The sequence below is a fragment of the Vipera berus genome (genome assembly GCF_964194415.1).
Source record: "Vipera berus genome assembly, chromosome: 1".
In the NCBI taxonomy this organism is placed as follows: Eukaryota; Metazoa; Chordata; class Lepidosauria; order Squamata; family Viperidae; genus Vipera; species Vipera berus.
Genome location: NC_138202.1, coordinates 249529696 through 249556107, shown reverse-complemented (window position 1 = coordinate 249556107; position 26412 = coordinate 249529696). Strand labels below are relative to the sequence as shown.

Genomic DNA, 26412 nt, shown 5'->3' with positions numbered 1-26412 from the left:
CTGACTTGAAACAAGGAAACCTCCCCACAATAAAAACCTGATCTTGGGAAGACAGCCACGCAGGCAATTTCCAACACAGAGGATTGCTATTTGGTGTCATGGGGAGTCAGGAGTTGCCATGGAATCCATTTGCTTCTAAACCAGCTCCTCCTGCTGGAATACTTTCTCATTATCATTTCTGCCAGGAGCATTAAAAAGAGCCAAATGGAAGAAATGCTGGGATAGAGCAAAGTCACTCATACATCTGGAATGAGTCTAGAAATCTAAAATCTACATTCAGAGCTAGTTCCCAGCTCCAGGTCAGAAGAATGCAAATGCCAAATGCCCTTTAAAGTCTTTTGAAATTATTATTCTAAAACTTATAATAATGCAAAGCATAAACAATAGATTGTACCAGATGCAATATTCATTTCCTCAAGAGAATCTCCTCTTAGAAGGCCTGTAGTTTTGTTCCCATTTTAAAGCTGGGGAACTGAGGTTGGGAAGCAATGAAAAAAACACCATGGTAAGAACTCAAGGAGAACCCTATTTGTGGTTGATTGTATTAATTGTATTATTTATTAATACAATTGATGGCTTAGAGTAAGCAGTGCGCTCAGCCAAGTGTTGTTTAGCCACAGTTACATAGTGATATGGCATACCATTGAACAGTCTGACACATTTATCTGCATAATAGCCATGATAAGAAGAATGTATTGTCTGTGATTGGGTCAAAATCTCCCAATAAAATAAAGCCAGCTTTCTTCAGTTTCCACTCAGTAATATTTTCCATTCCAAGAAGCAATTTAAAGATGCTTCTTCATATTATCACCCCTCTGGACAATTTACACAACTAGGATTCTTTAGCTTTAGCATTGAAATTAGATCCCAGCTTCTTGAACTTGGAGACATTAGGAGTTTAATTCAGAATCAGGTACCTTAAAATACTATACTATTAAAGCCACTGAGACCTAAAAACAGTTTTGGATACTTTAATCTCTCCAAAGATTATAAAGTATAATTAAAATGGGATTGCAAATTGGAAACTAGCTGAGGAAGGGAAGGATTACATCCTAGGCTTGTGGTCTTGAAGCTCAGGGATCATGCCAAGCTTTGGACATCTTCCAGAGTTGTTCCATCAAGGAAAGATAAAATCATACTATTTATCATTTCTCAATTCATGGGGAGAAGGGGGTTTAAAGCAACCTTTTTTTTCTGAGAAACCAAGTGGATATATGTTATATAGCATTTATGGGAAATGTTCAGAAGTAGTTTCCAAGTACCAGTGATGGGTTTAGAAGAAAATAAAGTGTGAGATGATTACACATCTCTGAATAACTGTATTGATTTTGCATCTCTTCTATACAACACCAGATTCTTTTCCCTTTCCAGGTTTCCTGGAAACCTTCAGTGATCTCAGGCAGTTGCTTTTCTTCCGAATATCTCAAGCCATGTTTTCATCCCTGTATTACATGTAGTACTCATTTTTAAGAACATTTAATTGGAATGCAAAAAAAAACCAACAGCTGCTGATGCTACTGATCTCTTTCTTCATTTTGACCCTTTCTCAGAAAATGCTAACCTTCAGCGGTACCGGTAGATATGATAAAATCCCTCATATTTGTCTACAGTCATTTATTGTCAGTTAGATTTGTTATTGTGTATTTGTTAGGGAAGTCAACCCACCTTCCCTTGCAATATTTCCTGGGAACTACCACTGCCATTTAACTCTCTTACTAGCTACATTCTCACACAACTTTTTATAATCACACTGTTAGGATATTTAGCAGTATATGTGTCATATTGCTTCACCTAACTTCTCCTTCTATCCCATACCCACATCTATTCACTGCACACAAGTAGCTATTGCCACTGCAATAAGAAAAGATGGTTTTGCAAAGCAATTAGCCATATGACTATGGAACCAGAAAAGGAGAAATAAATATTTCTAATAATGATATGGTTGATCATTGTGAGCTACTCAGAGCCATTAGAAAACAGGAGGCATACAAGTTTAATAAATCACCATTATCATCATCTCAGGGAAGACACAAAAGCCCTGTTCCTCCTTGTTACAGTGCTTAGATTTGTATAAAGTTCTCACTAGTTAATAAAAAGAAGGGTGATAATGTTAGAGAAAAGGAGAAGAGTGTTTTAGCATATCTAACAGGGAAGACAACACATTTTAGTATGAAATCACTACAAATGTGACAAGCCCAGGATGGAATCAATGCTCCAGAGAACCACATTTGTAACAGCAATCTCTTTTGCCAACATGAGGAGGACTGAATAGCACTTAAGCCAAGAGTGGGGATGTGGTTTGAATCTTTAGAGTTCAGTGAGGCTTATTATTAGGGAAGGGGTGCCTATCAAGATTGTAATCTGGCAGTGCAATTTTGTACACATCAAATCAAAATTTCATTCTACTGAATTCAATTCAACATATTTCTTGGTAAATGGGAAAAGAACTCCAGTCAACATCGGAATCATCCTCACTTACCCAAAGCTTGTGCTTAAATAAATGAGTATTTCGATCCCAAATCCCTTCTCATTTTGATAGTATTTCCAAAAAGCCAGTTACAATGTGTTGACATATACACATCTTTTAAGTTCCTACCTTTTAAATATGAGAATACTATATTTTGTCTCACTTCTGGTTTTATTAGAGTTCTAGAATTGTTATGAATTGTTTTCTACTCAATCAGAAAAGTGAGCTATATATAAGTAAAACAGAGGGAAGAGTCCATTTCTAAATGGGATTAAAATGAGATTCCTCAATAGACTGAAATATAAATATTCCACTTTATTTACTATTACAAAGACAAGACTCTAAAAAAAGTCTAAGAAAACTGGTACCTTCCAGGTATTATGTATATTGTTAGGTGTGCTCTCATAATCCCTTGCCATTGTTTATGCTATCTGGAACTTATGGGAATTGAAGTCTACAACATTTGGACATTGCCTTATTCTTGTTTTTATATTATATGGTGACCTGTTCAAACTGAGCAATTTATATTAAAAAAGAGACAATAGATGTATCTAGAGACAGACTATTCTAAAGAATATGCTGCAGAATTTGATTAGTTTACACCACAATTAACAACTACGATTAAATGAATTCCTGAAAGCTAACAAGCAGGCTAATTTAAAGCATATTTGATTTCTTTATGATCCTATATTTCAAACATGCAAATCTGTTAAAAAATAAAATGTGTTTCCAGTAGAGCAAGTTAATAACTGCATGGACACATCTATGAAGTTTTCTTGGCTTGCCATTGCCATCTTTAGAAAGTTTAGTAATTTCTGGGTCAAGGGTACAGCCCAGCAAGTTTTTGATTGTCTCCTTTCAAGTATTAATCAGGTCCAAACCTACTTAATTTTTCAATGTCAGCAAAGGTTAGCCAGGTGCTGCCAACTACCTTGGTTGTCTTGAGTTGTTAGATAGGAAATCTGTTCAAATTCACTTTGTCAATAAAGGTTGGCCAGGTGCTGCCAACTACCTTGGTTGTCTTGAGTTGTTAAGATAGGAAATCTGTTCAAATTCACTTTGCTGAGGCATTGCCCCTGTATATGCAGAGGTAACTATAACTCAAACAAATAGTCTGGAGTCAAGCACAAGTAACTGAGCCCTCAACAAAGAGATATTTCCTTTGAATCCAATTCCATCCATTCTGGGAAATGTGCTTTGTGTATGTTAGCTTGTCACACTGAAGATACTTTCCACTTTACTTCAACAAGCTGACATCAGTGGTTCAGCTGCAATGCTAAATCTCTCACCAGAAGGACACTCTGTAATTGCCCTTTCTCCAAATCAAACCCCCAAGAGAACAGAATGGAAGATTCCCATTTTCTCAAGATACCTGTAGGCTTCACTGGTATGAAGAATTTGGTGAATTTCATGGATTTCTCTGACAGGATGACTGGGAAAAACAAGCTTGTCCTGGGATGGTTTGTAGCTAAGTGTGAAGAATTTAACTAAGGGAATTCCTGGGCTAGCAGGGCTCCAGGCCAGCAGTTTGTTAATCATATAGGAGAGAGTTTACAGGATGAAGAAAGATTGGAGAGTATTTCAAAACAAGCAAAGGCCTGCCTTCCTATAATTATTCCTTAGCCAGGAGCATCCAAAAACTGAGAAGCAATTAGGTTAGGAGAAGAGTCCCAGAGACTCAACTTATGATCCAACGTATTCTCCAAAAGTGCTCCATCAATGGGTGGATAAGCCTCTGCTTCTCTCCTTGCCCAGATAGGTATCTTGTATTCAAGGACACAGTGACCATTTTGCAACTAGGGCTACCATCACCTTCTTCAAGCTGACACCTTAAACTTGGAACTACAATCCCCGCCGGCCATTGAGAACACTGGGAGACTTGGTCCCCCACATCACAGCCTGGATGGATAGATGCTTGCAATCCTGTTGTTGTTGTTGTTGTTAGCTGCGAAGTCGTGTCCGACCCATCGCAACCCTATGGACAACATTCCTCCAGGCCTTCCTGTCCTCTACCATCTTCTGGAGTCCATTTAGGCTCATGCCTACTGCTTCAGTGACTCCATCCAGCCACCTCATTCTGTCGTCCCCTTCTTCTATTGCCCCAAATCTTTCCCAGCATTAGGCTCTTCTCCAGTGAGTCCTTCCTTCTCATTAGGTGGCCAAAGTATTTGAGTTTTAGCTTCAGGATCTGGCCTTCTAAAGAGCAGTCAGGATTGATCTCCTCTAGGACTGACCGGTTTGATCGCCTTGCAGTCCAAGGGACTCGCAGGAGTCTTCTCCAGCACCACAGTTCAAAGGCCTCAATTCTTGCAATCCTAGACCCCCTTTTCACCCAGGTGTGTCTTGTAGTGCATCCCCTTTTGGCTCTTTCTCCTTCCAGCCACCCTTAAAACTTCCCGGAGGCCAAAAGAAACCGCTGGCTTCGCCAACACGTTGGCTCCGTTTCCGGCTTTTCCTTCCGAGCCGGCAATGGCGGCGGGAAACTTCCCGGCGGCCACTGGGATTCCTTGCTGCCTGTTGGAAACAAGGCCGGCCAGGCGGCTGGCTTCGAAGTCGTTTTAAGCGCAGTGTTTTACTTCAGAATGAACGTATTCTAGGTCGTTTTGCACCTGCAGATTTGTTCCGGGACAGAGTGGCGATGAAAGAAAGAAAGAAAGAAAGAAAGAAAGAAAGAAAGAAAGAAAGAAAGAAAGAAAGAAAGAAAGAAAGAAAGAAAGAAAGAAAGAAAGAAAGAAAGAAAGAAAGAAAGAAAGAAAGAAAGAAAGAAAGAAAGAAAGAAAGAAAGAAAGAAAGAAAGAAAGAAAGAAAGAAAGAAAGAAAGAAAGAAAGAAAGAAAGAAAGAAAGAAAGAAAGAAAGAAAGAAAGAAAGAAAGAAAGATCTTTCAACGATGTCTCGCCACAAGCACGACTGGCGGTGGCACCGCTGGAAATCCCGCGTGAGGAACCGACCCATCCGGCGCCATTCAAACGGACCTGCTTCTCACTCCCCGCGTGTTTGCCGAGAGGAATGACTCCGGCCTGACCCGCAGCTTCCAGATCGGGGAGTTGTTTTTCCTTCTAGGGAAGCCAAGCCTTGGTGAGGGCCCCGTCCCTTCTCCCTCCCGTCCTCCCTCCGCCCTCGAGCCTCTTCCTTGACTTGGGAGGACTTCGGCCGCGTTTGGGCGATTTGGGAAGTGTTTCGACGCCGGAACGTCCCCGATTTCTCCCTTTGGGATCCAGAATCCGATTCCCGGCAAATCTGGATGGGACAAAGACGGCTTTAAACGTTACTCCGGCCCCGCCGTTCTTTCCCTGTTTCCTACACCCACTTTGGTTCTGCTTTCCTGACCGTTTCGTTTTTGAGAGCGGGTAAAAAAAAAAAAGACTTTGCTAACAGACGGAGCGGAGCGGAGATTGGTTTGCAGTTAGCGTGGGCTGTAAACTGCCAAGATGCCGGCAGATGCTAATCGTTTATTTATTTACTTATTGGCGTTTTGTGTTTCGGATTTGCTTCGGAGAGCTCGAGAGACCCGACCGAAGGGTCTCCTTTCATTTTATTCGCACAAGGGTTTGGGGAGGTCAGCTCTGATGTCAAATAGGTTTTTTAATCGGCCTCTCCGATCCAGATGCAACACTGCTCTATACTGACTCGTTTATTAGAGCTCCCGTTAAGACAAAACGAACTCGAATAAGCATGCCTTAGGATGGATTGTATGCCGATGGAAAATTGGACTTTCAAATAAGTGGCTCTAAAATCCAACCATCCGTACCGTAAAAAAAAATCACATTTGAAGAAATGGGCTGACCGACTGGGCGGGAACTGGGTTCGACCTGGGAGTAGGAACACTTGTTACATCCACGTGATGGCATTCTGACTTCAGACCTTTGAAAGAACGATGAATGTCGCAGCGGAAGTGGTAGGCAGTATCTTTAATGTTTTTCTTTGGCTTTTAACTTACTTCTCTCCAAAGACTCACAGCGGTATCATTTAGGAAAAGAACCGCCCCCACCTCCCCCCCCCCAATCTTACACATGCCATTTGCATGATCTGATTCACACACAGGGTTTACCGTGGATGCTTGAATGAGTCACATTTCCTTGCGTTCACCTAGCACGGTGAGCCACAAATCACAAGTCTGGGTTTATAAAACATCTTAAGCCGAAACAAAACATTATGGCTAAATGTGTGCGTAAGCAGATCCTATACAGGCGCCCGCCCGCGCCAGCACACACATGCACAGTTTCCTGGTGTTCACGAGCGAGTTGGGCCGAGTGGGAACCTTCGCTTCCCGTTTTCACCTAATGGGGTATAATCTTACTTGGCGCTGGTCAACACCAAGGCATTCAGAGAACATCTGCATCTCACCGCACAAGGCATTCTTCCACAATTTCTAAATCTATCAGCTGCTGTGCAAAATAAACGCCGGAGTAAGGGGAAGGAATACCTTTCGAAGCTACTCTGTAGACCCTCATCTACTCAAGCGGCTCTCATCCAGAACCCGGGTCCTAGAGGCCGGTGCAAAACTCACGAGGGTTTTGAGCCTTTCAAACCACCTTGGAGCTGGGCCTGTGTCGGTCCGCTCCTTTCAAATCCCGTGCAGATAATATTTTGAACTCGCACATCTGACCGGAGGCTGCAGGCAAACTTCACTTCTAATGTTCTGCGCTAGATTTGCGTTCGGAGACGCTCAATTTCCTTACGATAAATGCGATTCTTTATCCATGCTGGGGAGGATGCGAAGATTCATATTCTGCCACAAGACAATGCATTCTATGCGCGTTGGGTATATTGGTCTTTGGATTTTTTTAAAAAAATTGAACGAGATTTGAGCGGACGAATGTAAAGGACCATTTTGAGCGATCTGCAACGTTACAGAAGCGAAACGATTAGGTTTTGGCATTCTGGCTATTTGAAAAAGGAAAGTCGGATTGAAACCCTGCGTATTTAGCGGGAATCAACCGCATTCGATTCAGTGGGATTTTTTTTTTTAGGAACTAGCAGGTCCCGCGAATTGGCTGAGTCTGCCTCCAACTTTCCAGTACTGCATTTCTTTCTAGCCCGGATCGCTACTCTCCTACCTTCTGCTTTTAAAGAGGGATAAAGTGTGTATGAAAGAGTTTAGCTGTTCTGTTGACCTGAACCCGAGTTTCTGCCAGCAGGGATTTTTCATTTTATTACACCGTCAAGCCTGGCGGAATTAACCACCCAACTGTGGGTGGGACTGTTCCTGAAACTGAGAAGAGAGGCTTTTAATCGGTGCGTTGGGGAAGGGCGAGTTGTAAGATATCCAAAATAATTCCTATTATATTCCCTATTCCCCGAAGAAGCAAGTTAAGTACCTCAAATGCAAAATCAGCTAATAAATAGACGTTCTGCAGAAATTTCTAACAACACATTTCCAATATTGGGAAATTCATCTACCGAGTACTTAGAATCGGATTCGTTTGTACCACTCGAGCTGCGCAACTAATCTCTGTGTTGCAATCCCACGGGTATTCAGTTGGACGAAATCAACTTTCAAGACCTTGTTAAAGTCAACTAGTTCGTACATTAACACGGGTGGTTGTTGTTTTTTTTTTTAAAAAAAATGTTAAGGTATAAACCGTGCAAAGGAATGACTTTCCACGACCAAATAAATATATTTAAACACCGGGCCCCGTGATTACTCTATTACACGTGTGCATTCTTTTCCCAGTTTCTTGAGGCTGACCCGCAAGACTTAATGCAAACTCGACATTTACTCGCGGGGAAGCCGATCTTTTAGTACGACTGCAGAAAAGCCTTTGCTACAAACTTTTCCCCGTCCCCTCTTGCCAGAAGGAAAGGCTTTTTTTTTTTAACTAAGCAGTGCCTTGCAGGAGAGAACCGAAAGACCCACTTGTTCCCAGTTTGCTCCGTTTCCCAGGACCGGAGCAGCAACGGCTCGGCCCCTCCCGCCCATGGGTGCTTTCCTTGTCCTCGCCCTGGGACTCCACGGAAGAAGCGAGCCAGGGGTCCCTTCCCGCGTCCACCGCTGGAGCCGAAAGGTCGCAAACTGGACGCGGCTCCGGCGCTTTCAGGCCCGCACAAGGGTAAAAAGGGGCGTGCCCAGAAATGGGTGACGTAACTCCGCCGCTCAACCAGTAAGAGGCCGGCCTTTCGGCGCTCTGTTCCAATAGGAAGCCAGCTTGCCGTGTGAGTGGCATTAAGGCCGGGCAGACTGAAGCAGGGCTGAGAAATGAAGTTCGGGTAAAAAGCCCTTTTGGCTATCCAGAAGTTTATTAGGCATTTCTCAGCCTGGAAATTAAGGATTCCTCATTAACTGTCGCTTCCTCTCCCGATCACAATCCTGGACGAGCCGGACAGCAACACTTAGAGGATAAGAAGGCACAGATTCCCCCTTTCCACCCGTGGGAGAAGAAACTTTCCCACCTTTGACGGATCTCGCTGATCTTTAGTAAAGTCTCGCTCGCCACTGTCACCTCGGGCTCGGGGAGTGCAGGTAGGTGGAGGGGGCGGCAGCTGGGGGAGGGAGAAACAGGAGACACCCGGAGGCTGCTGCGGTGGGAGGGGGGACTGGGCGGGCGAGGGAAAGTAACTCTCTCTTTAGATCGACACGGAGTCACCCTCGTTCTTCTGCAGGGCGGCTTGTCTAGAGATGAAAGATGCGCTTTTTGGCTCCACGTACTTCTGCCCAAGGGGAAAGGAGGGAGGGAGGGAGGGGGGCAGGCGGGGACCGTTTCAAAAACTTCAATACCGCGAAAGAGCGATTTCGAAACTGGGGTGAATGGAAAACGCCGAGCGGTAAGCGATCACTTGCGCTATGCTTCGGCTTCTCCGGGTTTGGGGGGGCGGGGGGTGGGGTGGAGGAGAGACTCCAGCCCTGTCGCCCCTGCGGCCGGTATTATTTACCGGAGAGATCGCCATCGTTGAGACGTTTAAGTCGGAGCTCCGTGTTTAAGTTGGGGCTGGCGATAATGACTTCCAAACGGGACTTTAATCGAGGTGTAACAAAGTTGTCCGGCAGATCAGTGAGGCGTAAGTGGTTTGTGGATGGGAAGCTTGGGAGGAAGCGGCTGGCTTTTGTACCTTACCCGAACGAAGCCGACCGTCCCTCAGAGGAGGAGTGGCTGCCAGAAGGAAATGGGGAAATTAGAAATTGGTATCTGAGCGTTTTATATAAGTAGATGCGCCTGGTCAGTCGAAGGGGCCCTTTTGTCTCCTTAGAATTTCTTTACGTATAAATTCCACACCACGCAAAGGCCATCTCTCGGCTCTGGGCTTAACATGGAGCAAAGCCAGAGGGAAGGGACTCTTCCCAAGAATTACTGCTGTGAATATTCTTTTCACCACTCTGGAGCGAGGCTGAAGCTTATTTGTAATCAGCCAGATCCGAAGCCGCAGTGGACAGATACAACATTTTCCCACCGGTACCGATTTCTTTTGGAATTTCCGTATGGGAGCCTCCAAGAACCTTTAAATCCCCTCACCTTTTTTTCCTTTCCACCCGTGGCTTATAAGCAACAGTCTCTCTCTCTCTCGGTCTTCCCTTCGCAGCCTCGCTCCGCACCTATAGGAGGGTTCTTCCAAAAGTCACCGTAATGTGTTCGAGGGTTTAATTAATGGGCAAAGGGAGAAGGGGACCTGTGTCAGAGTATTATTAATCTTTGGCTGTTTCTGTCTCCCCGTCCCGCCACTGTTGTCTTCACAGCTGCTTGAAGGAAGGGGGGGCCTGGGTCGGCCAATTGCCAAAGGCCTGCGCCCCGAAGCCTGGAAATCCTTGAGAAAGAGGAAGGAGGCGCAAAAGAGAAGCGCTATGAGGTCTCCTGGGCGGAGGAGTTACTTTGGCCAAGAGAGAAGGAAGAGAAGCGCCAGGGTCCTGGGCTAAATTGCTGAGAGTCAACCACGCCTTTGGGGGCTCTTTCCTCTGGATTCCTCAATTTGGTGGGTTCTCCGCCGCTTTGTTGAAATCGAGGGTGTCAGAATGCTACTCCTCAGCTGGTAAAGCAGCCCTGTGCTCGCCTCGTCCCCACTTGAACCTCACAGCGCCGGAGGTTTTGGCGAGATGGCTTAGAGGGACGCCAAGCCAAGCGGAGCTGGCCGCGATGCTTTGCTGGGAGTGACCTTTCTTCTTGGATGCATCTGCGGAGCTGGCCTGGTCGCAGAGAAGGGGAAAGGCAGCACCATGAAAGAGAAATCTAAGAATGCCGCCCGGACTAGGCGGGAGAAAGAAAACAGCGAATTCTACGAACTGGCCAAGCTTCTGCCTTTGCCTTCGGCTATCACCTCGCAACTGGACAAGGCCTCCATCATTCGGCTCACCACCAGCTACCTAAAAATGAGGGTGGTCTTCCCGGAAGGTAGGTAGCACCCCTCCTGAGACTTTCGTCTCCCCAATGCCTTAAGGGAGAGTGGAACCAATGGGGTTATTCTTCCTGGCTGGGCCAACCTTGACTTCTGCCTCTTTTGTCTGCTCAAGAAAATTTCCAGGGCGACTAACTAAGCAGTCCAGTGAAAACCTATTCTTAGGACAGAAGTTTTGTGGATTTTGCAGGAAGTTCTCTGGTGACTTTCCTCTTTTGTCTGCTGCTTCTTCCTCCTCCCTTTCCCCCTCCCCCCCCAAACCCTTTCCTCTTTGGTACATAGGACCTGTTTGGTTCAGGGAACCAGAGGCACCTTTGTCAACACAACGAAGCTGGGAGCTCAGCTGCCACTTCCAGTGACTAAAACAAACAAACCATCCCACCCACCCACCCCTCTCCCCGGTCAGGCCACGTGGATTGCCCCAAAGGGCATCTCGTATTTACCATAGAAAAATTTGGGCAGAGGGAGAAGGAAGGCAAGGAATTAATACCAAGGTAAATATTGATCCAGATCCTAAGCCCTGGTTTCTATTGTGTGGACCAAGGTGGCACAACTGCAGGGGGGGGGGGCAGAAAGAGAGATGCACAAGAAAGAAATCTGAAATGTGAATACTACCAATGTAGCCCATCTGGATGGAATATCCATAATCCCTCTTGGAGACCAAAGAGAAATCATAGTCTTTGCCCTGGTTCTGTGTCCAGGTGGTTGGGGAAATAAAAGCCTTCCTTGGAATAAGGCCCCTTTGGCTAGGAAAGTCATAATTCATCCCTCAGATGAACGTGTTCTTATCTTTAGGGTGGGAAAACACTGTTGTTGTGCCTGGCACAGGATGGAAATCAAAACCAGAGTAAGAGTCAGTGAACTGCCACTGAAGATAATGAGCCCAGAAACTGGAATATGAAGCTTTTTTTTGGTCTCTGATGACCCGAAATGCTTACAAATGCTTACAAATAGGTAGAGCGTACAAGTCTAAGAAGTTTTCATCAGTATTTCTAGCAAAATGTGAGCATTCTGCAGAGCCCAAATTCTAACTACCTCTAGAACTATTACTGTTACCTGGAGTAAAGGTTCCAGGTAAAACTAAAGAAATTTATCCACATCTGGAATAGTCTAATGAGCCAATCCTAGGTAGATTTATCAGGAGAATTGATACAGAAGTGACATATAAATTTATTCTCCATGGATTTAAATTTTTTCAAGAGATCTGTTTTGTGTATTGGGATTTGTGAACTACTTTGAAATTTTATTCTAGCCAGGGATTGGAAAAGTCAGCAAAGATGGGCTGGCCATTGAGGCTTGTAGTTTTTCCCAGTGGAATTTATGGACACATGTAATATTATTGATATAAAAATGATGTTGTTATGAACAACAGTAATAAAACACTAGAAAGAAATTCCTACTTCCGCATTTATTAATGGCAGTGAATTTTCAATCAATTTGTCAAATTGGAATTTATTTATTTTATTTTAATCCCATTTATATCCCACCCTTCTCCGAAGACTCAGGGCGGCTTACAATCTAAGCACAAATCAAATGTGCTTAGCAATAGCCTTCATTCTATGTATTTAATTTAATAGAAACTGAATCCTTATCCCAAATCCTTTAAAATAGAACTTCTTTCCAAAGTAAGCTTGTGATGTAAACATAGGATACACACACACACACACACACACACTCGGGATCATTGAAAATAAAACAACAAAGTAGGGACTGGGTTTTTAGCTGTTACCTCTTTGACAATGCCCAGTACAGTGTATTAGCATGCCAATCAATCTGTTTGCAAGGCAGAAGGCCTCCCGGTTATATTTCTGCAAGTCCTACTGACTTCAAGAGCAGCAGAATTAACTCGCTTGAACAACCGTACTAAAAGGAGCGTGGGGAGGGCAAAAGCGCTTGATTTGGGCTGGATGGTAACCAGCGAAAGATAATTGAAAGGGCTATTATTGCCATAGTTTGGCAATGCCCTGGGACACTTTGAAATAAAGTTTCCATTGCACTCCTGCAGGTGTGTTTTTTTTTTCTTTTTTTCTTTTCTTTTCTTTTTTATTGTACGACGGAGCCAAAGATTTCGAAAATTCGTGTATTTACAGAGGTTTACAACGCGGGGACCAGCGGGCTACAAAAAGCAAACCTATTTGTCCGCAAGGAAGCCTCTTGCTTTCAGTGGAGGTCGTCCGCGGGTACCTGCGGGAGCCTCCCCGGGGAAAACGTAGCATTCCTCGGCGGACTGCCTGCGGAGGGAACCCAGAGACCGAAAGCCGCTCAGCGGCGGCTGAATTGTGCCGCCTCCTTGGGAAAAGCCGTGCAAGTAACGCGGCGTTTTTTGTTTGTTTTTTTTTAAAAAGACGGGCTCGGGAGTTTTAAGCGTTAGGTGCCCTCCGTCTGGATTAAGAAAGCGGAGGCAGAGATTTGATTTTTTTTTAAAAAAAAAAATACATTTGCCTCCTTCGGAGAGCTTTGCTGGAGGTTACCTTTTGAAGGCGAACGTAAGCGGGATGTTATTGTTGCGACCGTCACGGTCCATCAACCGTTACGACGGCTCGTCGCACAGCCAGCCAGATGCTTGGGCTGCTTTTGGCATTTCTCCCCCGGACGGGTGGGTGGGACGGATGGAAGGGAGCCAACGGGTGGGTGAGAGACCCCGTGCAGCTTCTCCAAGATGATTAGCCGCGCTTCTCCCCCCCCCCCCCCCACCGCTTCGGGTCTCGGCGGGCTACCTCGGGTGCGTGCTTCGCGGCGGATCTGCTCAATTACCCGCACCTCCCTGGCGGGCATGTTCGATCAGAGGAAGCATATGGCGCGGCTCGTACAGCCTGCGAGTAAATAAATCAGGGCGACCAGAGGAAAAGAAAAAAAAAGGGGGCTCTCCCGTCCCAACTCCTCCTGACTTGGAAAGCCGCCGGATATCTGGGCAGGAAAGGGGATGAAACGGGATGGGGGAGAAGATGTTAAGCCTCGGGGGCGGGGGGATTAACGGCGGCCAAGTACGAGCCGGTGGAAGCCGCCGGGCTCGGAGATCGCGGGTATGGAGCAGTTGCACCGGGGCAGCCGGAGAGCTGCTGCGGTGCGTGAAGGCGCTTAGTGCAGTGTTTCCCAACCTTAGGAACTTGAAGATGCGTGGACTTCAACTCCCAGAATTCCCCAGCCAGCATAGCTGGCTGGGGAATTCTGGGAGTTGAAGTCCACGCATCTTCAAGTTCCTAAGGTTGGGAAACGCTGGCTTAGTGGGACGAGGGTTGCTAAATCGATTTCTCGCGCTACTTTTTCCTAAGAGGGCGTCGCGCTGTGTACGCAGTCGAGTTTTCCTAAAGCGAGGGCTCCTGCCTGCTTTTAAAGCTTTCGAATTCCCGGAAATCTATCCCGGCCTGAACAAGTCCCTTGGCTGAGAAAGCAAACGCGGGGTGGGTGGGTGTGTCTGTGTCTGTGTCTGTCTCTGTGTGTGTGTGTGTGTGTCTCTGTGTGTGGTGGCTTCTGTTTCCTCCAGGTAGTTGCCACCACTTTCTTGGGGCAAGCTCTCCTGAGGCCTGCCTCCTTGCCGATTCTTCTTCTGGCCCAACCGCATTTGCAACGGTGGCGAACATCTGTAGCTCGGGTTAGTTCGTTCGTTCTCCGAGTTGGTGGGTTGATCTCCTAACCACGTTTCCTTACCAGGCTAGGTAACATCTTCAGCGGAGTTTAGGGGATGCCGGCGTCGGTGTTCCGTGTGTAAGGGCTTCACGCGTTTGCCTCGTGACTCTCTTGTTCTTCCGAAAGAACCGTCGCGTTGGTCCTCCTCACTCGCCTCCCCTTCCCCAAGGCAGGCTTCTTAAAACCCGGGGCGTCCTCCACAGATGTCAAGGTAAGCCACCCTCGGCCGTCAGGGAATCCGGAGCAAAACTTCGAGGAGTAGGGAAGAAAAGGTGGTGGGCCGGCGTCGGCGGGCAGAAGCTTTGATTGCCTGTGTAGGAATCGATACAAGCCAGAATTGGGCGAGGAGAAAAAAAGCCAGGCTGAATATTGGATTCTAAACACGCGCCTGGATCTAAATCCCATTGATTCCCAGGCAGCTTCCTTGCTTTCAGCAAGCGGGTAAGATCCTCACCTTACACACTGAGCCTTCCCGTTATTTGCTCAGTGCTAAGTCCCATCGATTTCAGTGAAGGCTATTTATTTCCAAGGAGGATCTGAGTGGCAGCTGCCTTTCCGGCTTGTTTGTAAGGGCCTCGCCTATTTACCTAGGAAGGAAACCCCCTCGCTTGAAACCTACCTAGGCCAGGGAATAGAGCAAGCCCCTTCCTCATCGCCACACAACTCTGTGAGAGAAGGAGAGGATCTCTGGGGAAGGGTGAGTTAGGCACCAATATAGCGCTCCAGTGGGCGAAGAAGGGGTTTAAAAGTTCTCGATTCACTCTTTTGCGGATAGCGTCGCCTTCTTTCCTTTCCAGTCAGGTTCTTCAATCACCAGGCAAAATTGAAAACCAAGCACTGTCCTTTTCTCTTTGTTATGGCCCCACTCCACAAAAGGCAGCAAGGAAGTGGGCGCAGTGTGTGTACACTTTGTGTGTGTGTGTGTGTGTGATTTTCTCGATTTTGGGCTTTGCTCACCTGAAATGAAACTTTAAGACTGATGGTCGGGATGACTAGGGAAAAGGTGTGTGTGTGTGTGTAGCGGGGTGGTGGTGGTGAGTATTCAATGGCAGATTACAGTTACTCGTAAGTATCTAATCTTTTAGGATCCCTACTCCCACCCCAATTGGGACGTTTATCTAGTCTCGAACACGGGTTGACATTTCGCGATCTGAGGTCCCTCTTGGGTGGCCTCCTGGGATATTTATTGTGCGGGGAGGGGAAAAAAGGTCCCTAAGGGGCTTCGAATTTGATTTTGAATTCCCACCGATGTTGGAACCACAGGGAAATCGATCCCGCGCACCCTCTCCCCCTGTGCATAAGAGAGGGGGAGATGCCTTTGAAAGGAAGGGGCAGGCTTACAGTCTTTCCAGCGAAAAGCTGAGAATGAAAGGTGGGGTGGATGTCATAGGTTAGACCAGACTGCCGCAAAGGCCGAACTGGGTTCACCTCTCTCCCCAGCCCCTTACTCCTGGCCTGCTCCCCCAACTGCCCCAGGGATCAGAGAGAGTTCTTCGGTCATTAGAATCGGAAAAGGGAGTTTTGAAAGGAGTAAACCGCAGCGGAACCGAGAGGAGTTCTCGTGAATTAGAAGGTCACCTAGTCGTCTTCGTCTTCTTCCTCTCCTCCTCCTCCTCCTCCTCCTCCTCCTCCTCCTCCTCCTCCTCACTAGAAAGAAATTTGTGGCTCCTTTTAAGATTCCACTTTTATTTGGCCACAATCTTCCGTGGAACAAGTCCAGTTCGTTCAATATAATTGGTATCCCCAAGCTGTCGATACATCCGTTTTCTGCAAATGCGCAGCATCCATTGCACTGGGAACGGGCTCCTGGGATTTCTGCTGTTTTAGTCATTTCAATATGTGTGTGTGTGTGTGTGTGTGTAGCTTAATATTGAGAGATATGCATGTAGAACCCCTGGGTTGTCCTTTTCTAAAAATTAAAACGTGACCATCCAGCGCAAAAAGTTATTAATCTGGTTCCGTGGAAGGCACATACAGCGTGGAAGGTGCGTCCTCCCCTAATACACGGGTCGATATAAAGAGGAGAGTTGGCTGCAACTTTTCCTCGTTTACCCTGTAACCCGGCCAGAGTCGTAGAAGAGGCTTCCCCGACCTCCCTTCGCGCAAAGGTGCGTGGAGGGTGGGTTCTGCACCGGTTGGGGATGATGGGAGTTGTAGCCCAGATCGAGGGCGACAGATCAAGAAAGGGTGAGGTAGAGTGAGCACGACGGTCCTTGATAAATCCCCCCCCCTTTGGGGTGATAACCCGGAGGGAACGGGGAGGTGGAGAAAACAGCGGCGCTCGGTTGACTTCGGCTGTGGGAAAGAGGAAAGACAGAAAGCGAGCGGGCTCTTTATTTTCACTGCTGAACTGAAGGAGGGGGGAATTAAAATGCTATTTTCTGTTCTCCGCCCCCCCCCCCCGCCCCTCAAATGTTTGGATTTGGCATCCGGTCTGCTGGTTCCACCGAGGAGACCCACCGAGGAGAGCCAACAAAAGCGTCCCCGGGAGATCCAGAAGGTTTTTGAACCCAAGCTGAAGAAGGAAAGGGCGGCAGAGGGGGGGAGGAGGGTGGGGAGTGGGGGGGGGGGGAGATATTGGATCTCAAACCGCGGGGCTGCCTCGACAAGAGGAAGGCCTCCACCGCGGCAGGAACTCCTCCGAAGCCAAATCGCTCCCTAAAACTAGAGGCCGTCGGTTCCTCCGAAGGGAACCTTTGCTTTCCTAGAGCAGATGCCCACCTGGGCACACCTGCAGAAAGCGGGCAAGGGTGGGTGAGTCGATCCAGTCTGGCCAGGGGAGGAATAAAAAAGGCGGAGGGCGGCCCCGATTGTGCTGCTGTGGCGAGCAAAGCCTGGGCAGGCAGGAACAGCGAACCCGCTTCCCTTTCGTCGCCCGGTCCTGGGATTCAAACGGCGGCGCCCAGAATTGTTTCCCTTCCTTCTCTCATCTAAATGAAGATCGGCGCGGCTTCTAATAAAGAAGGAATAGTAACAACAACGCGGAGACCGCTAGCCTGACTCTCTCTCTCTCCTCGGGAGCGCCGAGAGAAATTGCCGGAATAAAGAAGTTATTCGTGCGGTTGCTTTCGAGAGGTTGTGTTTTTTTTTCCTTCCCCAGAAATAAAAAGCTCAATTTGTGGTGAAACGACCACTCCTTGAAGCTCCTTTCCTTGCGATGTTCAATGAATAATAACCGAGTTCCAATTTAAGTCAAGGGACGCGGTGATTAGACTTCTGGGTTTGACTCGTGTTTTTTTTTTTTTTTTTGCAGTTGTGGTGCTCTTCCCCTGATGCTAATATGTCCCGCTAGTCCAGAAATAATAAAACTTTGCCCGTATCGTTCTGTCGTTTCTGAAAACAAATAATTAAACAGGCGGCTGACATCATGTTTGATTACTGTTTTCTTTAAAGAAGAAATCAAATTGCGGTGGAGGGTAATTTGATTCCTGAAGTAACGGACCAGGGGGTAGCTTATTTCAACTGTACATCTGCTCAGAAATAAATCTCAAATAAGAAGCTCTTATTTATCTCTCTTAAGGGCAGGCCATTCCAAATTGTTTTCTGAAATTAATTGATGAAAGTGGCTTAGATTTTCACCGCTAAAGGCACGGCTATTTTCAGAGACAGAAAGAAGAAAGGGGGAAGGAAACCTTTGTTTTCCCACGTGGGTGATTGAATGTTGTTTTTCTTGCTCCTCCGAGAAAGGGTTGAGTCTTGGGTTGCCGTGTTTATTTTCTTACAGACGTTTTTCTCATTTCAGCTAACCTTTGTTTAATTCCAGTTTTGATCTGGACTTGAAATGTGAAGGGCAGAACGAAAGCCCTCGCCTGACTGCGACAGAAGTAGATTTATGGCAGAGGAAAACAGAGATCAGACTGGTTGGCAAAGTGTGCTTGTGTGTAGGGAGGGACTGAGCCTGCCCCTTGCCAGAATGAGCTTTTAAAATTATAATTATATTCACAATCAAGGTAGCAGATCGTATGAAAAAAAATCCTACCTGCTGATACAATGCCTTTGCTTCTGTTTCTCCCTTGACGGATGTTTGTCTGAAATATGGAAAAATGTCTTTTCCTTTGTTGCTGTTTGCATGGGGGGGGGGGAAAATCTGACTAGTCAAAGCATTTTACAGCCCAATAAAACCTGTAAACCCGGTTAAAATATGATTCTGCTCTCTAATAAACAACCCATGATTCTACTAACGGCAGTCTTTATTTGGAGAAAGCTGCTTTTTCACGACCTGCTTGTTTTTTTCTTTCCACCGGGCTTGTTAAACCATGGTGCTCAACAGATTTCTTCGTAAGAAAAATGGAATTGCATAATTTGTACAGTTATTGATACATAAAAGTAAATTACTATTTTATAGATTCCCTAACTAATCACTTACAATCAGAACTGTAATAAATATTTTGTGATTTAATTGATCGCTTAAATAATTTGCAGTTGTTTGGTTTTTTTTTGGGGGGGGGAACAAAATGGCAGCTGCTTTCTACCAGAGCAGTCAGGTGCTGTGAGCACCGGGTGAGAATCTGAACTGCAGGACAGGGAGTGAGCAGGATGGGCATTTATTTGGTTTGGCCATCCCCACTTTCAAAGCGGTGGGGACTTTGCTTATTTATTTATTTATTTATTTATTTATTTATTTATTTATTTATTTATTTATTTATTTATTTATTTATTTATAAACCCTTCCTTCCCCCCCCTTCCTCCCCCCCCCAAGACCACTGTTCATTTATGGACATGAAGGCTATTTTCAAACTAGAGTAAAAACACATTTAATTAAGCAAACAACCCAAAAGGATCAATTGCGTGGCACAAGGCTTGCTTGAGAGATTAATTTTCATTTCAGTCCAGATCTGGCTGCTTCACCTAGGGTTTAAAGACACCCTTTTCCTCCATCTGTTTTTTTTTGTTTTTTGTTTTCCTCTGCCCACGGTCCAGCAGAGGTAGGTGCCTGAAGACCAGGGATGGCCACAGAAAGTCAAGATGGTAGCTACAGGCACATAAAACATAGGCAGAGCTGCCATTTTCGATCATCCTGGGGGCAGACAGACACACCTGCTGAAGGGTGCTTGTGATCTCCTATTCTCCTATGAAACCAACAGAGCCCCTCCCCTGAAAGGAAAGAAAGGGGCACTCGGTGTTTGAGATTTGGTCCTAGATGTAGAGGGCTGGGGTCCAGGGCATATGTAAGAGGTGGCAAGGGGCATCAATGGGCAAATGAAAAGAAGGAGGTCATTTACTTACTCTGAATATGAAGCCTTTGGAACTTGTGCCAGATGTCTGTAGGTTGTGCATCAGAGGTGGGTTGGGTTTAGGGACTTTAGGGAAGGGAGCCAGGCTTGGGAGTTTTCCAGTGGAGTCAAGTCACTTTGTTCAAAAAACAAGACACCCATTTCTCTTCCTTCACCTGGGAAGAATGAAATCCTCCTGGGTGGAATAAGAATTAAGAGGAAAGGCCAGCGAGAGGGAGGGTTTTTCTCATTAGCAATCTACAGCATCACCCAGCCCTCGTCCTGGCAATATAAACCCTGCCTGCATTAATGATAGATTGCCAGGGCAATGACTGGACCACACTATAAATCTGGTGCGGAAATCCTCCAATTGCCTACCAGGTCTTTAAAAGGAAAGCTTCCATGGTTCCCGGGTGAAAGGACTGCACAGAAGCAGCCTAACAGCCAAATTCTCTCAGTGGGCTATGAAATCACCTGACTGGAGGGGAATAGGCTGGATAAAAGGTGTGGGCCTCTAACTCCGTCCCTTTCCCTTGTCACCTGTTCAGAAAAGTGAACAGTATCAGGTGGTGTCAATCAGGTGGTGATTGTCCCAAAATAGGTCTTTCCAGTCTTTAATTGAGGAAGATGGAATATCAGTCACAGAGTGCTTTTGTCTCGTTTTCCTCAATGTCACCCAAAATCTTCAGGCATACTAACAAGCAGGACCCCTGTGGAATGGCCTGGTATTCATAGAATCTCTTCAATAAAAGCCCTCCAGTTCTCTGCAATCAATACACCCAGAGTAGTTTTAAACATTTTAGAACTACTGGACAAAGCTAGGCTAGTTCTCTGCAAAATTGTTTAAACCCTTGAAAGTCCCACCTCTGATCTTCACTGATGCCTTGTGGACTACAAGAGAATCCCTCTGGTCGAGGCCAGTCGTTCTTTTTAGAAGAACAAGCAGATCCTGATTTCAGCAGGAGATTAGACTAGTTGACCTCTAAGGTCCTTTCCAAATCTATGATTTGGGAAGTAGTACTAAACCTGAGCCAAAGAGTTCAGAAGGCTGTTTTAAAGACATTTGTAGGACTGAGGGCTGAATCCTATATGAAAGGAAACTTCCTATGCCACAAATAACTTTATGAAGTGGTTGAATGTCAGCACATTCTATAAATCAGTGATGGCGAACCTTTTAGAGACCGAGTGCCCAAGCTGCAACCCCAAACCCACTTATGTATCCTCGGGTGCCGGGTGGGCGTGGCCCATTGGGTGGGCATGGCCCATTGGGTGGGCGTGGCTGTGGTGGTAACAGCAGACTGGATGGGACTAAAAAGTTCAATCAATTCCAACGTTGCAAGATCTTCCCCCCCCCTCCCGCGAGAAGTTGAAATTGGTTTGATTGATTGAACTTTTTTTTTTTGCACACGGCAGCAGAGGCCTAAAACGAAAAGGTTTTATAAAACCCAGCTGAAGACCTAGGACTGGGGCGACCACGGTGCGTGTGCCCACAGAGAGGGCTCTGCGTGCCACCTGTGGCACGCGTGCCATAGGTTCGCCACCACGGCTATAAATGATAACAGTCTTCAGAAAATTGAAGAGGTGTCCCATAAAGGTGTGAGTGGATTTTCTAGTGTCCCAGAAGGCAGGGCCAGAAAACAGGGCTTAAAACTACAAGGGGAAAAGTCAGGAAGTGCTTCTTGAACATATGAGACATTCAGGTGAAAGGTTTCCATTCCCCATTCCAGGGGAATCAGCTGCCAAACAAAATGAGTTCATTTTTTTTGTCATTAAACAGTGGCTGGATGCTCCAGAGGATCCTGCATCTAGCAAGGTGCAGACTAGATGACCTCTAAGATTTCTTCCAACTCTATGCTTCTATGATCAGGCCATTTCTGCTCTAGCAATTCTCCAACCTATATATGAACCTATTAAGTCTGCCTATCTTCATTGAGCAATCAGTCCATAGGACTGGCTGCTTCTATAAGACCTGGTGAACCCGGGATGGGAGAGGGGGGTGGTTTACCCTGTGAATCCTTCTATGAACAACATTCTGGCTGAGAAAATAAAATCAAGGCTGACCTTCCAGATTCTTCTGAGCTTGTTTAACATTGTCCCAGGCACTAGCAGATTTTTGCTTTAGCTAGAAGTGGGTGAGCCTGGTTGAAAGCCTCCAGCAGGTTAGTGGACTCAGGTGGAAAGGAACCAGGAGCGAAGCTGTCACTTGAGTTCTTTAGATGAGGTCACCTGAAATGGTGGTGAAATTCCATCTTCTTCAGTCAAAGAATTGTGATAGTCATTGTGTGATTGGCAGGAGAAGCAAAGGCACTGTTTCAGAATTCACACTGAGTCAAGGATCAGATCAAGTGAGAAACTTTAGCTGCAGCTAGGTCTGTGGAGGTTATCTTTAGTTATACAATAGGAGGCATATCCATAATCAATGAACTCAATAGAAGAGGCTTGTTTCTCACTGAAGTGCCACAGTTTCCCATCAGACCTCCCCAATTAGTATTGTCCTGTCTTCTTTTTTCTAAGAGGAAACCTTCTCTGCCTACAGAAAACCTGGGTCTCTTCTTCTTTCTTGATACTAAAAGCCTTCTAGCTGAAGATAAGTTTTATTAGGATTGGATGAGAATCTGAAATTGATAGCTCCTGTCTTTATCATTCTTGGCAACCAATCCTAAACAATGAAGAGATTGAAGTCCCACATCATACTAACCCAAACCTTATTTAACTATAAATTATTAAATAAACCACCATTGACTTGATTCACATATGCCTGTCCAAAATCGAACCATATTATGCATGTTGTGTGAATTCGGCTCAGGATCACTTCTAAGACCTTTAACAGGTATATAAAAAAACCAGGACACAAACACATAAATACTGTAGTTTTAAGGGGAAGTTTTCAAAGAAAATATTTGTTGAATAATTTCTGCTTGAAGTGACAGATTGATGACCGTGAATAGCAATTCCAGTTGTGCCCAGCCTTCTCAGTAGCCTTAGGGCTTTCTGTTAAACTCACATTTCATATGCTTGACTGCAAAATTCTGTGGTTGGCCTCAAAAGAAAAATGACCCATCCTCCATTGCTTCTTTCCAGATGGGTTTCAAAGAAATTACAATGATGATGTGGAATTCTGGGAATTGTAGTCTCCTCAGATACAGAAGAGACCTTCTTTGAGAGGACTGAGGCACTGGAAGCATTTCTCAATCTCAACAACTTTAAGTGGTGTGGAATTCAAGTTGACCTGAACACATCTTGAAGTTGCTGGGGTTGAGAAACACTGCTGTACAGGATAATTTAGATTAGAAGCTTTTTTGTCTGTTTTTTGTTTTAATTTATGCTGACCAAATTCTCTAAGAACTAGATACACCAATAGCATTCTAGTACTCCAAGAATCTGTAATGCTGATTATAGATAAGTACAATTGGATGAAATCAATGGAGGAGAATCCAACTGATGACAAAAATTTAGGAAGATGCAAGAGAGAGGACAGAAGATCCTACCGTAATGGGGAGATCTGGGAAATCTCTGGCTGAGTTAGGACTGCAGACTAGGTTGAAACCAGTTAGCTGGTTGGTATAGTACTTCAAGGTCTCATGGGATGTCTCCCCCCCCCTCCATCACCAGCTGAAGAAAGAAAAGGATTGGAAATTCATCTGTCTGCATTCACTAGGTAGCCTTCCTCTATGCTGGCTGTTCCTGAAGCATCTTTTGAAAGATGCCGTAGCACTTTGAACATAGCAAAAGTACCATAGAAATGGAAAAGAAGGAGCTGATCTCTAAAATGCCCTAAATACCTAAGATTCAAAGGCCATTCCTCTTTAAATTAATTTGGTCATAGCTGCTTACTCTTTAAATGTTAACTCCTGCAAGGTGCTTGGGTGTTCTCCTCCCCGTGATTTATTATGTTTTAACTTTGAAATTGTTCTACTTTTGTATAAAACAACTCTTGAAAAGGCTGATTACTTTCTAGATCAACAGCCCCATCCTTTGCAAGTTCACCTAGAAGTAAGTTGCTGAGTTCAGTAGAGGCTACTCCTATTGTGACTGTAGTCTTGGATCCTTTCAAAGCAGGTTTTTCTTCCACGCCTCCTGTGAAGGAAGGGGAGACAAACAAAGAGACAGCCACTAAGCCTTCAGAATTGCTTTCCTATTAGTTTATTGGAGAACTGTGTCCTCAAGGCATGCTTCGCTGTGATTTATTTACCCATGATTTTATCAATTAACCTTATTTTCTGGCTTCTTTAGACACCCCAAATCAGAAAGGCCTATAGGAGCTAAGCTCATATCGCTAGGCTAAAAAGTGGGGACAGCCCTTCTTGCAGTGGATGCATTGCAGGAAAGATGACTGTCTATTTCCAAGTATTCTGTGCCTACTATTTACTGAAACCAGGGGGATTTCATTCAGTCATGCTAAGCTACCATTGCTTCAATGCAATTTATTGAGTAAACCACAACAGCTCTACTGCTCAATTCGTATCACACACTGAGCCCAAGGCAAACAAATTACATTAGGGCTTAGTGTGTTGTGTCAGCCAGGGCAATGTATCCAGGACCTGATTAAAGAGGGAAACTGGACTTCATTTGGATTTGTATGGAACTTTAAGCTAACCAATACAACGGAAGCAACCATTCTTGTATCTTCTTACATGGGAATAAGCTCCATAGAATTTATCACCTCTCTTGAGTAGATGTAAAAATACACTAATAGAAATACTGTTAAAGGAATAACTAAGCATATGCAACTACAGTTCCAGAGTTTTATTCTTTATATGCTGGAGCTGACAAATGCCAACCCTGACAATATACCTACTTTATAGAATTTGTTTTTGTCCTGCCACCAAAGAGAATGATGTCCAAAGAAGTATTATTTAATAGTAAACTAGACCTAAAGAGCTCTCATTATTGCTCTTCCTCCACTCTTTCCCTCAATTTCTAATATTACAAACATATTTGCTTTTCATCAAAGTATTTACTTATTCTTTGATGGTTAAGCTTACAAAGATTAAGAAAAAGAATGTTTTCCCTGACTGTAATGTGTTCTGCAACTATATATAGTGTGCTTATTTCTATACTAACAGTAACCCTTTCTTATGGTAGAAAGTACCTATTACAGTTAAGGAAACATTTTTGCTTCTGCTGGTAAATACACACATTTTTCTAGTAAAACTACACCAGGGGGCAAACACTGGAGTAAAATCAATCATATCCCCCCTTTTTACCAGGGTGGTTTCCTCTTAAATGAAATCTTGCATATTGATTTAAGTAGGGTGGAATTACAATAATTTAAAAAAAAAACACTGAAGGCCTGAAAAATGTTAATTACCCACTCCATTCAGGAGGAAGAAAGTCATCAGGACTCTGGTAGAACTTTTTTTAGATTAAAATGTTATTAAAAGGCTTTAAACTTTTGTGAAGCTTCTGAAAAGATGGTACCAAAATATTTTTGATCTTTCTTTTGGTACTAGTTTTGGCCCAATGCATCCAAGATATAAGATTTTAGGGAGGGTATATTTATTATGGGCTGTAGCTGAATTAACCACATCTATTCTATGGACACAGAGAATGGCACTGTATAGCCATAGCCACCTTAAGATCACTCTGGGAAACATTTGCTCCACTTTCCATTTAGTATGAGAGTTTCCCAGCAGCTTTTACTGAGATAACTCAAAGTTCAGTTGGGGTGGGGGAATCTTGTGGATCACTTGTGGATGATAGCTTTTGTGGTTAAGCAAAATCACTTGTGTGAAATGCCATGAAAATATCCCTGCAGGAGACACCAAGCTATTTCTGAGTTTTTACTCATTAGCAGTGTCCACATGATCCATTCCTCACTACAGCATATTGATAAAAAAAAGAACCGCAGCCAGAAATTGGATTGTTCAGATGCAATGTTCATTCTCTTCCTAACCAGTGCCTCATCTTCCTGGGGACCCATATTTTCAGGCTGGTGACTGGTCAATGTCTGTTCAGCGGGACATTCCACCCGCCAGTGAAGCCCACCCACCCCTCCGGAGAGGGTGCAGCTATACCTTGGCAAGGGTTCAAACCCCCATTTCTGATTCCTTTTGAACAGGTTGCCCCCTTTCGCCTCTCTCCCCCACCAAAAATAGCAAAAAAAAATACTGGAGATATTTTGACAATATTTTGAAGCAGTAGCAAGAGAATCCGTTCCTTTGTTTTCCGGAATCAGAAAGATAATAATAATAATAATAATAATAATAATAATAATAATAATAATAATAATAATAATAATAATAATAATAATAATAATTAGTTCGAAGGGACCTTGGAGGTCATCTAGTCCAACCCCCTGCTAAGGCAGGAAACCCTATACCATTTCAGACAAATGGCTGTCCAGTCTCTTCTTAAAAACTTCCAGTGTTGGAGCATTCACCACCTCTGGAGGTAGGTTGTACCACTGGCTAATTGTTCTAACTGTCAGGAAGTTTCTTCTTAGTTCTAGGTTGCTTCTCTCCTTGATTAGTTTCCATCCGTTGCTTCTTGTCCTGCCTTCGGGTGCTTTGGAGAATAGCTTGACTCCCTCTTCTTTGTGGCAGCCCCTGAGATATTGGAACACTGCTATCATGTCACCCCTAGTCCTTCTCTTCGTTAAACTACACATACCCAATTCCAGCAGCCGTTCCCTATATCTTTTAGCCTCCAGCCCCCTAATCATCTTTGTTGCTCTTCTCTGTACACTTCCAGAGTCTCGACGTCCCAAAACTGGATGCAGTATTCCAGGTGTGGCCTTACCAAGGCATTGTAAAGTGGTATTAGATTGGGCAAGATAAGGC

The 26412-nt window shown here is 44.9% G+C and overlaps 1 protein-coding gene across 1 annotated transcript in view; it reads left to right on the top strand.

Moving 5' to 3' along the window:
• Positions 1-10611: 10611 nt before the first annotated feature.
• SIM1 (SIM bHLH transcription factor 1) overlaps positions 10612-26412 on the top strand; it is a gene marked incomplete at both ends in the record, with an annotated part of 69157 nt that continues 53356 nt past the window's right edge. Inside the window, one exon of the mRNA XM_081320298.1 lies at positions 10612-10786. Within this exon, the coding sequence (XP_081176424.1) occupies positions 10612-10786 (175 nt within the window). The remainder of the gene's footprint in view (positions 10787-26412) is intronic.